Source organism: Taudactylus pleione, unplaced genomic scaffold (assembly GCF_031769625.1).
Source record: "Taudactylus pleione unplaced genomic scaffold, aTauple2 ptg000100l, whole genome shotgun sequence".
NCBI classification, from domain to species: Eukaryota; Metazoa; Chordata; class Amphibia; order Anura; family Myobatrachidae; genus Taudactylus; species Taudactylus pleione.
In genome coordinates this window covers 4957730-4971457 of record NW_028284502.1, presented here as the reverse complement: position 1 = coordinate 4971457, position 13728 = coordinate 4957730, and the positions used below count along the sequence as shown (strand labels likewise).

Here is a 13728-nt window from a genome sequence, read left to right as displayed (position 1 = left end):
CAACGAGCGAAGGACTTTCCTTCGCTCGTCGCGTCTGGCGCATGCGCACGACGGAGCTCCCTCCATCGTGCGCATGCTCAGTCCAGAACATCGACCCACTTGCGAGCAGACAGCCGCTCCCGAGTGGGTCTGAATCAGGCCCTAAGTCATTCAGTCCAGATATTTGGCAGAAATAGTTTTTTTTACATGCTGTCTAATAAAAAAAAAAAATTAAAAATCTGAGCTCGGTGGTGGACATTTAATTTTTTTTGGGGTGATCTGATGTGGAATGACCCAGGTGCTAGAGTAGCAGGTAGGTGTAAAATGGTCCCTTAAAGTCACTGTGTTAGATTAATAAATGAATTGCCCTGTTTGCAGCAATCTCCAGTTTGCTGCAGTACTTCAGACATGTTATGAAATACTTACTCAGCAATGTCCAGCCGTGAGCCATTCATGGCTATCTGCCATATTTTAGATGGTCCTCCATTTTGTATTGTTCCTTCAATGAGAACAGACAAGAATCCAACAACCATCACCACCATCTGAAATGCATCTGTCCACACAACGGCCTTCAGTCCCCCCTACGTACAGAGCATAACATCAGTACTATTAATATAGACAATATTATTTACTTTCAGGTCAATTAATTAAAAGCTGTGCAGAGAAATTAGGGCTGATTCTGAGATGCATGCAAAGTGTCTGTAGGTACCGGCAGTCATGGAAGCCAGATTTACTATCTTATTCTAATGGGAGAATCCATAGTGCTATACAGAGTTTTGTATGTCTGCAAGCACAGACCCGCGCCGCCCACTGTGTTAAACGCCTCCGCAACCGTCATCGATAATATCTGCACTTGCACCAGCCCCCATGCTACCGTAGGTGCAAGAGATGTGTCAGAAACAGACGTCCCCTTCCCATATATATGACTCAGAATCGCACTGAGCTTTTCACACACTCCCATGACACTCCCACAAGACAGAGTGGTTCTATGTTCTTACATTGTTGCCTCCCAATAGCTGTCCTGTAACGACCAATTTCACACAAAGACAGTTCCGACAGAGGGCCCAACTCAGACCCAGACGCTAAGCTACGGACGCACGCTATGGCCTATAGTCGCCCATCTGCGTATGCATTGCAGTGCGCGAAACAGTCACTGCGATTGGGAATCGTGAATCGTGCATCGTGCGCTCTTAGCACAAAGACTGACCGCTACTTTGAGTGACAGATAGGGCCGTTTATGGGTGTTAAGAGGGGAAGGTGCTTGTGAACGGGGGAGTGGTGCTGCGAAAACAGAAGTGTCTGGGTGTCAAAACGGAGTTTTATGGGTGTGCATAATTAACATGGAAGTGTCATTGTACACATAACTTGGTTGTTTTTCATCCTGCAGTGATTGCAGTGCTTGCGGCGGGGGTTGGGGTTACCTCCAGGGCTGCGTGCAGCTCTGATGTCTCTTGATAGTTCTGATTAATCATACACTACCTGGTGATGACGTGAGCTAAGAAAGAAAAGTGGGCGTCTTTATACCAGCATGCAGGGCTGCCATCAGAAATCACGGGGCCTGGGACTGAGAAAATAGGCAGGGTCCCCACCAGGGGTGTTTGGCAGAGGTGGGTGGAGCTACACCAGAGGGTGGGACACCAATTTGTGCATAAACCAATTTAAAAGGCAGTAAAGCAGCGACGAGAGAGAGAGAGAGAGTGAGAGAGAGTGAGAGAGAGTGTGTGTCACAGGCGGCACTCACAGGTCTTAGTAGCAAACTAGCAATAGTAGTAAATAAGGAGACACTACTCCATATAGTTGATTAATCAACTATATGGAGTAGTGTCTCTCTTATTTACTACTATTGCTATTAAGACCTGTTGGGGGGGGGGGTAGGGCAGGGAAGGCTGGCAGGAGTAAGGGGAAGCACAGAGCAAGGATGAATGGCTGGAACAAGGGGGGGGCAGGGCAGGGATGGCTGGCTGGACTGGGGGGGAGTTGTAGTAGGGTACCTGTTTTAAAAATCTTCAACTGGCTGCGCTGGAGCAGCCAGCCAACCAGAATCAGCGCTGCGAGAGCAGAGAGAGGGGGGGCCCGGGTGGCTCTGGTAATAGCGCTGCATCCGTGCATCTGCATTTCAAATATGGCGCAGCTGTGAGCCAATCACAGCTTGAGGACCAGCAGCCAAAAAGGAGCAGACCAGCAGCCAATCAGGAGCGGCTGCTCCTGATTGGCTGCCGGTCCGCGAGCTCCGGCTGGCTCGCGGCGGTACCATAAATGACATTCAGCTGGCAGCTGTCTCCGGCCCGGGACTCGAGGCCCGCCAGTCCCCCCCTGATAGCGGCCCTGCCAGTGTGCGCTCACTCTGCCGTCGCTCTCTAAAACATAGAGGGCGTCCTTACACCAGACAGTGCGATCGCCAGATTTGCATACCCGGCCCCTTTTGGATGCAAGCGATTGTGGCATAGTGTCCGGGTCTGAATCGACCCCAGAGTTCTGTACAATTTAGAATAGGATGGACCTATGCAAAAATGCACAAATTCACATTGCGCGAATGCGCTGTATACAAAAACTCTTTGTGGTCATGCACAGAGATATATATCCGATTCAGAATTAACCTGATTTAGCGGTAATTGCTTTTAATAATACCCAGGTGACATATTTATTCTGATAGCATCTCTCTTTACTTGCAGGTATGTCAAATATCAATATACCACACAGTTTCTACTACTCATAAATAGATACAAGCAGATAACTGCCAGGTTACAAAACTACAGATGAGCCAGCAGATTAGAAAATTGGTTCTGTGAAATAACTAAGTAATTTGTAATAGTATATTCATTAAAGTAGGTTATTCAAATAATGGCAGCATTTACTAATATTTACTAATATTAACTAAGTGGTCTCTGTAGCATTGCAGCAATATAGTAACTAAATTGATGACATACCAAGGTGCAGTAGAAGGTACAAACAATACCAGTGGTAAATACAGATCCCCACAGATCGAATCCAGTCACTGTAAAAAAAAAAGTTAGTAATAAATTATAAAATAATAAAAACACAAACTGTACTTGTCACCATGGCAATATTTTGTCTACTCTACACTAACCCCTCCCTTGTTTGAACCTGTGATAGAGAACAACTACCATTCTGTGAATCACAGACATGGAAATATGTCTACCATTAGTACAGTATATGCCAGTCACACAGCAAGCATAGTGAAACAGTGTTTGGGTACACAGTTAAGGGGCCCATACACTAGCGACGGATCGTCGTGATGCTGTGATCCTGCAACCCAGTATTTCAGGATCGGTGAAATCCAACATGTTGGGTTTCACTGATTTGCCAATCACGATCAGAATATAATCGGGATTAGCAAATCGGTGAAATTTTAAAATGGAGAATTTCACCAAACCACCGACGGATCGCGGAACATTGATGGCCACAGGTCGGCATTTCCGACCAGCGGATCAGCGTTTCCGATCCCATCGCAGGATCCGGCGATCCGTTGGTAGGTGTATGGGGGCCCTTACCTGTGGTTGTTCTGCTATGTGTTCTGCGTCCACATCTCAATCAGGCCTAAAGTTAATTTATCTTTTTTAATTTACTCCCACCTCAAAATCAGGCCCTTTATATTCAGATCAGAGGCGGTATAAGAGAGGAGGGGGCCTGTGTGTAAGCCCAGTGGCGTCACTCCACCGGGTGATACCCAGTGCGGTGAGCAGTGTAGTGCGTGCGGCGACACCGTGCTACATAAAAAAATGCGATGTGGCCTTTGGTTGAGGGGAGTGGAATTACAGTAAGGAGGCGTGGCCTGAACCCCCAGTTTTAGTATCTCCAGGGGGTCCTGGAGGTGCAGACTGCCCCCCAGGGACCAGTGTATTTGCAGTGCCAGTTCACTGTCAGGAGCCAAGTGCTGCACATAATGCGACTGAGTGGGAGTTGGCACTTTGGTGTCACCCCTTGGTGCCCCACTTGCGATGCCACTGTGTTGCCTCCTCCTCTCTTGTGGAGCAGTAGACTCTGGCACATGTGCAGGTCTCTAGGAAATGGCTATCGGCACCATATCGCCTGTGATTTCTCAACTGCGTATGGGCAAATCTCTGGGAAAATTGCTTCAGCACCATTTTTCTGGTTATTTCTGCAGCACCAACGTATATGGGGGGAGGGTGTCGGTGTTGGGCTCTTTGGACCACTGCACCCATTACAGATATGTCACTGACTCAGATTATTGCAATTTACTGTAATTTACATTATTTAGGTCTAACAGTCATATACAATTGTATTGCTTGGTATAATTAGCCTATAATAAATTGTGATTTATGTTATCTATTACAATTGCAAACATTGGGCCTGATTCTGAGTCAGACTTATCCGCAGATATGGATGGATCGCGTGGATTTCAGCTTAATGTTCATACGTAAAATAAATTTATCGGTGACTGCACATGCGCTGGATCAGACTTACACTCAGTGGTGTAACTATGGGAGGTCGAGCAGGGCTTGTGCCCTGGGTGCCATCGGACTGCTGGCTCGGGGGTCGCCGCCCGGCTGCGGTCCAGGACACTGTGGTCAGTGTAGTGCTGACCGGACAGAGTTCGGTTAGCACTACACAGTAACAAACACACAACCGGCAGTGCCGGTGGCTGTGTGTTTGTTTTAATTAGCAGCCAATGAGAGTCAACAGAGTCTTATTGACTGCTGCGCCCACTGCCGTAGCCAGGCTGGAGCTCCATCTTTCGGCTCCCACAGTGGGTGATGGATGGGAGAGATGTCATGACGTCTCTCCAATAATGCAGAGCAGGCCAGGCCCTGGAGGACGGAGGAGCGGACAGCTGCAGGAGGTGGAGCGGGATTCAGGTAAGTGTTTTTTTTATGTGTGTGTCTTTGTCTGCACTACTGGGGGCACTTCATAGGGGGGACTACTACTGGGGGCACTGCATCGGGGGGGACTACTACTGGGGGCACTGCATAGGGGGGGCCACTACTGGGGGCACACTACTACTGGGGGCACTGCATTAGGGGGGACCACTACTGGGGGGGACTACTAGTGGGGGCACTGCATTGGGGGACCACTACTGGGGAAACTGCATAGGAGGGGACTTCTACTGGGAGCAATGCATAGCGGGGGACTACTACTGGGGGCACTATAAGGAGCATTGCATAGGGGGGACCACTACTGTGGGCACTATATAAGGGGCTTACTACTGGGGGCACAAGGGGCACTGCACAGGGGGGACTACTACTGGGGGCACTGAATAGGGAGGACCACTACAGGGGGCACAGTACAAGAGGCATTACTAAGGGGAGAGGACACTTGCTGTCGGGTGTCTTCTCCAGCGATGATACCTCCTTCTGTAGCTACCGGTATCGGCTTCTCCTCACTGGAGAAGCAGGAGTTGAGCAGTGTAAGTTTGGACATTTGTTAATAAAGTTTGTTGAAAAAAAACTCCTCTCTCCTTCCTATGCTCGGGACTTCGGATACCTGGGGGTCTGTTTACTAAGACTCCACATACCGTGGAGTTCATGCCACTCCTGCATCGCCTGCTACTGCTGCGAAGCAGGAGCTGGGTACCGTGGCTGTTACTAATGACAGACCCACCGAGGAGGGCAAGCGAGCGGGTCTGAATCAGGCCCACAGGACTCACCAGGTCTCCGAAGCCCCTTGCATAGGAAGGAGAGAGGAGGGTTTTTTTTTTCAACAAACTTTATTAACAAACGTCCAAACTGATGAAGCTCAAGTGCGGCTTCTCCAGTGAGAAGCAGATATCGGCAGCTACAGGGGGTGGTATCAGCACTGGAGAAGTCATCCAACGGTAAGTGCCCTCTCCCCTTAGCAATACCTGAGAAACTTAGCGCTGCCATATGGCAGCACTAACTACCCCAGGTGCAGTGGATATTGTAGCCTGCACTTAGCACTGGCAGGCTCCAAGCAGAGAAAATCTCTTTAGTACATACTGAGAAGCAGTATGTACAGGGATTTTCTTTGCCTTTAGCATTTTGGCGCATATCCACTACACAATTTGCTCCATGAGCGAGATCGTGTAGTGTGTCCCTGGCAGTGGTGTGCTCAATGTCCTTAACAACATTGAGCACATACACTGAATGATATACCGTGTGATATTTCATTCTCCAAGCGTCATACAGGTCATACTCTGATGAAGAGAGGTACTACTGTCACACACCCGACCTAAGTCTGTTTGGATTTATTCAATTTATGGATATGGTAAGATCCAGACATGAGGCAGAGGGAATCAATTTTGCACAGAGGCAGGTGACATAACCATATTATTCTGCGCTAGACACTGATTCCTGGCTGGATGTCTCGTATTTTAACATTAATATGCTGAAATTTATCATCTAAGTCCATAAGTTTATCCCTGATGGTAGAAATTTCCTGTTGTGAGATCAGATCATTATGTAATGAAGATAATTCCCTCATTTTAATCACAACGTGATTTGTGCTCCAAGCTCTGTTATTTCAGATGTCATGTCCTAGACATTGGCTCTAATCTCAAAGGTTGTATCTGCCTTTAAAAATTTAGCAGCTAAATCGAAAGGAAGGAAACTGGGTCACCAACATCAGGAGGAGCAAAAAATTCCTGGGGATGAGAGGTGGACAAATGCGAATCGGGAACAACAGAACTTGCTTCAGAACGATTGATTTAGGAGAGCTACAGTATGATCTTGGTTGTGATTTATAGATACAGAGGCTGTGCCAGAAAACAAATGAACCAGAGGTGCAGATATTGTTGGTTTCACTATCTGTGGACCCTTTGTGCGAAAATGAAATCTCAGTGATGGGAAATACTCTGGGGGGCTTCAGACTGATTGTAAGCAGTATAGGATGCTATCAGCTTGGGTCACACGAGACAGAAATGAAATCATGGAATGTAACAAGGTTATCAGTAGCAGAAGCACATCTATTGAGATTACATCATGGAGCAGATAACAAAGGAAGAATGAGTTATAGAGAGCAGCCATTCGATGTCATTAGGAACTTAATGAAAGCAAGTCATATCCACCGGTAGATATTGCAGAAGTGACACTCCCAGGAATAGATGTATGGAGAATTCCCAGGCACCTAGCAAGTGAGCCACTGACAGTGAGACTTAGGTGGCTCTTTTGTGCATTGATAGAAGGTAAATCAGGAACAAGTTTAGGAGACTTGTGTCAGACGGTAGCACCTATTTAGTGGCCTTTACTGCAGACCTTATTTCCTTAGGTAAAGCAAGGTGAGGCCAGTATATATTAGATGTTCATGGCCTGCACAAAAGAGGTTGTGTCCCTGCCCAGTCTACACCTGACACTGCAGTCGGAAGGCGAGGCATGTCTACTCTAATCCCTGGTTTATGTGCAGTGGAGGCCAAGTATCGTAGTGCCAGATAGGAGGAGCAGAACTCAGTGACTGAGAGCTCAAAATAGTCAATGGAAGTTTAAGAATCAGAGTGGAATGGTCTATAGTCAACTGAGGACAGGGATAGACAAATTAGTTGTTGCACCTCCAAAGGCCACAGTCGTAAAAGTCCTCCTAAAATGGTGAGCAAGCTGCTCCACATGTAAGACTTGTTTAAACATAAATTTCGTCCAATTTGATAACAGCTCTGCATCAGGTCCCTTACATTTTTTATTAGGTATCATCCTAAATTGCTATCTGTAGAGATATGGGCATAGCAGGAGAAATATTGCTAGATACGTTTCTTGAAATCATCTTAACGCTGCCCATATAAACAATATAAGCTTGTCAATCACATTCTAGGACCCGCAGTGGAATCAAGGAAGTGTGAGAGACTTGCAGACTATTTTCACCAGGTAAGTAAGGGCAGGCCCGGTGACAAGGGTGGACAAAGGGGACACCCATACCGGGCCTAGACTGTCAGGGGGCCCTGGGGATCAGTAACAGAAAAAACGTGGCAGCAGCACCGATAAATCTTTTTTAAACAGCTGCTGTATTGTTACAGCAGCCGTCCAGTCAAACCCCTGCCCACTGACACCTTCCCCCCCCTTCCCAAGTCAAACACTGGCTCACATTGTGACACGCAGAGGCTGGTGCTCCTCCTTCTCCTGGGCCCCTCCTGCTTCCTTGCTGTTCCTACCCTCTCCAATCATCCCCTGTTGTTTAACTTCCCTCTAGCGGCACCCCCTACCCCCCCCTGCATGGCACCTCTACCCCCCGCAGCACTTTCGACCCCCCCTCCTCGCGGCACCCTCAACCCACCCCCTTGTTGGTCCAGCTGAAGACTGTAGGGACAAAGCAACAAAGCCAAGACTCAGCATGAAGTTAAGTGACTGTGTTATTGTAATTTGTGTATATATATATATACATATGTGTGTGTATGTATATATATATATATATATATATATATGGTATGTATGTGTGTATATATGTATACTGAATACAGAGCGGTCTGGCTCTCCCTGGAAATAAACTTCCTAGCCAGGTGCCCGCACATACAGTAGGTTTTAAAAAAGGTATCCACAGATGGTACAGCACTCCAGGTATAAGCGTATGATGACGTGTACGATGCGTCTCCACATGCAAACCCATTACCACAGTAACCTAACAAACCTAAACAAGATAGCGCTAAAAATATGGAACCATGTATTACAATAGAAACAATGTTATACATATTGTAGATAAGCATCAACATATAATGCCTACTATGCCATACTATGCTGGTAAAGCATCCTTAAAGTATACTTTATAAACATACTTTGTAGACATATCAGCGATCATTACAAAATGCTAATGGCATACAAAATTGCTCCCAAGGGCCTTAATGACCACTTGGGTCTCAGCAATTTTCAGTGATCACGAGCCCCATAACAAGTCTTTTAATGTTTATTATTGCTCATGCTTATGATTATTTGATTCATATGATGAATTAATTAGTACGTTTTGGTATCATTAGAATATTTGGCATTTATGTCATTGGATAAGCATTTTTGTTATTATGGCCTTATAACTAGATTACAGACATGTAATGACTAGATGTTCCTGTAGTGCTTAGAGTCCGTGTATGCCATTAGCACTATGGTGATGGGCTTGCACGTGGTGATGCATCGTACGTGATGATGCCATCTTTTGGCGCCGACTGGTTGGGGGAGTGGTCCCATTCCTGGGAATGGTGTAGAGATGGTGATATATATATATATATATATATATATATATACACACACACACTACCATTCAAAAGTTTGGGATCACCCAGACAATTTTGTGTTTTATATGAAAACTGACTTTTATTAATCAAATGAGTTGCAAAATGAATACAACATATAGTCAAGACATTGGCAAGGTTAGAAATAATGATTTTTATTTTAAATAATAATTTTGTCCTTCAAACTTTGCTTTCGTCAAAGAATGCTCCTTTTGCAGCAATTACAACATTGCAGACCTTTGGCATTCTAGCTGTTAATTTGTTGAGGTAATCTGAAGAAATTTCACCGAACGCTTCCTGAAGCACCTCCCATAAGTTGGATTGGCTTGATGGGTGCTTCTTGCATACCATACGGTCAAGCTGCTTCCACAACAGCTCAATGGGGTTGAGATCTGGTGACTGCGCTGGCCACTCCATTACAGACAGAATACCAGCTGCTTGTTTCTTCCCTAAATAGTTCTTATATAATTTGGAGGTGTGTTTTGGGTCATTGTCCTGTTGGAGGTGGAAATTGGCTCCAATCAAGCACTTTCCACAGGGTATGGCCCTCTCGTTTTTCAGAAAATTCTGCACCTCCAAATTTATTGTGTGAGCAAAACATGGGATGTGCTAGAATTTGCCCAGATGTAATGCCTGCACAATATTGGGGGCATTGTCATGTATCACAAATTCCCAGGAGAGTCTAAGTTAGGCAATGATTACCCTTTGTTTCTCTAAGAGGTTGTTGGCGGTGTGCCTCTTACTGAAACCAGTGATACACAGCTTAGCCTGCTTCGGAACGAGCTGGCGTTTCTGAGATGCTGCTACTGGTGACACTGCTGTTATTGCTGCATAAGGCGATACATCTACCCAGTGGGCTGTCACAGTCATATAGTCCTTAGTCTGCCCTGTTCCACTTGTCCACATGTCTGTGGTTAAGTGGACATTGGGTACAATTGCATTTTTTAGGACACTGAGGAGACTTTTTCTGACGTCTCTGTACATTCTCGGAATCGCCTGCCTAGTGAAGTGGAATCTAGATGGGATTTGGTACTGGGGACACACTACCTCCATCAATTGTCTAAATCCCACTGCAATAATGGCGGATACCGGACGCACGTCTAACACCAACATAGCTGTCAAGGCCTCAGTTATCCGCTTTGCTTCAGGATGACTGTTGTCGTACTTCATCCTCCTCGCTAAGGACTGTTGGAGGGTCAATTGCTTAGTAAAAGAAGTAGTGGTGTTCCTACTTCCTCTCTGGAATGATGAACGACTCCCAGCAGCAACAGCAGCAGTGGCAGAAGTAGGCATAGCAATGCAGGATCCTCCGAGGAATCCCGGATAGGACAGTCAGTCATACCAGTGACATGGTCTGCAGGACTACTTCCGATCCTGACTGAGGAGGAAATTAACGAGGAGGGAGTTGACGGTGTGGTTTGCAGGCGCTTGTATACAACAGGACAAAGGCATTTAGGTGGTCTTGGACTGCTTACGGTCTTAGCCACAGTTTCTGAACTTGACAGTAACTTTTTATGAAAGCGCTGCAGGTGACATATAAGGGAGGATGTTCCTAGGTGGTTAACATCCCAACCCATACTTATTCCTCCTTTACATATGGCAAGACAGCTGTTGTCCGGATTTGGATAGAAATATTTCCATACCAAAGAGGTGTCACGCCTGTCTGTCTGCCCCTCCCCTTTAGAAAGTAAGCTCCCATGATCAGGGACCTCTTCCCTCATGTGCTTCTCTTTACATTTTCTTCGACTTTTTACTCCCCATAAGGCCACCTAACACGTGACTGCCAACTCCCTGCTGCTTATTGTGAGTGTTTAATCTCTATTGCAGCAATGTATATAAATCTTGTCCTTGTCCTGCAATGTAATGTACTGTAAGTTACTTGTTTCTTGTTCACTTATTAGTTCTATGTACTATGTAAGGCGCTGCAGAACACTTGTGGCACCATATAAATAAAGGATAATAATAATAATAATAATAATAATAATAATAATAATGTTTGGTCTTCTGCCCAGACCGTGATGGGATTTTTCATCCCACGGACAACAACTGCCTTCCCCGGTGCCTGACTTAAACAAACCACCTCACCATCAGAATCCTCCTCGTCAACTTCCTCCTCAGCGCCAGTTACACCAATATCCTCATCCTGTTGTACTTCAACAGTGAATCTTCAATTTGAATATCAGCAAGTGGACTGTGGGCCTGATTCAGAGCCGGATGCTCTGACCAGAGCGCTCGCTCTGAATCAGGGCCCTCCTACATGAAAATGGAGTGGCCTCTTGGATGCTCGCATAGCTGTGGGTGACCACCCACAGCTATAGCTAGCGTCCATGATGATGGTCGCGATGGTCAAGACCATCGCGACCATCGGGCTTGCGACGGAGACCCTGCGGTAGGGTCTCGCTGCCGCAAGCCCTGGAGTGATTTTGGCTCTATCAGAGCCAAAATCACTCCCACTGACATCACTACTGATGTCAGTGGGGCCAGCTTCAGATGGTAGGCGTTCCCATGGGATCGCCTCCGTCTGGCAGCCACGCCCCCAGCACGCCCACCAAAGGGGGTATGCTGTCAATCAACATCGACAGCACACCCCCTTTGGTGCGAGACCCGGAGCGACGGCTACCCCGTCGCTAGTCGGGTCTCGTGCATGCGCACGACGGATCTCCCTCCGTCGTACGCATGCGCAGTAGGGCACCATCGACCCGCTTGCGAGCGTCCTGCGCTCGTGAGCGGTTCTGAATCAGGCCCTGTGGGTGCTCCTTCCAGCACTTGCAGAGGGCATGCAAATGGTGGAAGGAGCCACCTCTTCCCGTCCAGTGTTGGGAAGGTCAGGCATCGCAACCGTCGCCACACTTGGACTCTCCATGGGGATTTGTGATATGTTCTTAGAATTAGAATGCACAGTTCTTTGCTGTGCTTTTGCCAGCTTAACTCATTTCATTTTTCTAGCGGGAGGATGGCTTCCATCATCATGTGAAGCTGAACTACTAGTCATGAACATAGGGGAGGACCTTATCCGTTCCTTGCCACTCCGTATCATAAATGGCATATTGGCAAGTTTATGTTTCTCCTCAGACGATTTAAATTTATTTTTTAAGGTCATTTTCCTGAACTTTGCCATTTGGGATTTTATATGCCCTCTACTATGACATTGGGCATTGGCCTTGGCAGACGACGTTGATGCCATTTCATCATCTATGTCTAGTGGCAGCAGCTTCAGCACTAGGAGGAAGTGGTTCTTGAACTTTCCCTATTTTATTTTTATCGGACAAATTTTTGTCCTCCATTTATGTGATATTGATAATAAGAGATATGGTAAGAACTGTCCTTGATTATCTCTATTTCAACGAAGTCCATAAGGTCCACAGGAGACCTTGGGGTATAAGCGATGGCTCTGCTGTTGGCACCACATAGTGAAATTTCTGCCTCCCAGGATGCATTATGGGCCCCCTCCTATACCCCGCCCCCAAGCCAAGGCACCTTCAGTTACGTAACAAGCCCATGGCCGGAGGGAGAGAAACAGAGAGAGAGAGCGACAGTCTGGAACACACATGGATTACATACTCACATAGAATGAGATGGAAAACCGGTGACTAGAACACAACCTAGCTGAAGCACAGAGGCATCAGGGTGGGAGTCCTGTGGACCCTATTTCGTTGAAATAGAGATAACCATGGTAAGTTCTTACCATATCTCTTATTTTCAACTGCAGGGTCCATAGGGCTCCACAGGAGACCTTGGGGATGTCCCAAAGCAGTCCCTTCAAGAGTGGGGATGCTCCTGTGCAGAAAGGAGAATCCGCCACCCGAAGGAAGCATCCTGAGAGGCAAAGGTGTTAAATGCGTAATGCTGCACAAAAGTATGGACAGAGGACCACGTGGCTGCCTTACAAAGCTTAACAGCCGAGGCGCCACGGCAAGCTGCCCACGAAGGACATGGTAGAATGAGCCAAAACAGAGGGCAGTGCTGGAAGACCCTCATGAGCATAGGCCTCTGAAATCGTCAAAGAAATCCTCCGAGCCAAAGTTAACTTGGTGGCTGGCCAACCCTTCTTGTGGAACCCATAAATAATGAACAAAGAGTCCGACTTCCGAATGGAGCTGGTACGGTCCACATAAATCCTGAGAGCCTGTACCACATCCAATGAAGCCTCACCTGCTGAGAGGTCAGGGGAATTAAAGGCCGGTACTAAAATTTCCTCATTAATGTGGAAACTAGAAGCCACCTTGGGAAGGAACCCAGGGTGAGTCCGAAGTACCACCCTATCCTGGTGAAAGATCAGAAACGGAGGGTGACAGGAGAGCCCCCAAATCTGACACCCTCCTAGCTGAAGCAATAGCCAGAAGGAATACAGTCTTAGCCGAAAGCCATTTAAATCCACTGTGCCCAGGGGTTCAAATGGAGGTCCTTGGAGAGCCCTAGGACCACAGCCAGATCCCAAGGAGCCACTGGAGGGATGAAGGGAGGCTGGATACGAAGAACACCTTGCATAAAGGTGCGGACATCGGGAAGAAGAGCAATCCTGCACCTGAACTAAACAGAAAGGGCAGAAACATGCACCTTCAGCGTAGCCAGGCAGAGACCAAGGTCCAAACCCGCCTGCAAAAAAGTGA

The 13728-nt window shown here is 46.9% G+C and overlaps 1 protein-coding gene across 1 annotated transcript in view; it reads right to left on the bottom strand.

The window, feature by feature from the left end:
• Window positions 1-13728, bottom strand: part of LOC148525807 (sodium-coupled monocarboxylate transporter 2-like) — a 121105-nt gene that overhangs the window by 82634 nt on the left and 24743 nt on the right. The window contains exons 5-6 of the mRNA XM_088470449.1: window positions 2907-2974; window positions 406-560 (exon numbers count right to left, since the gene is read on the bottom strand). Of these exons, the coding sequence (XP_088326575.1) occupies window positions 406-560; window positions 2907-2974 (223 nt within the window). The remainder of the gene's footprint in view (window positions 1-405; window positions 561-2906; window positions 2975-13728) is intronic.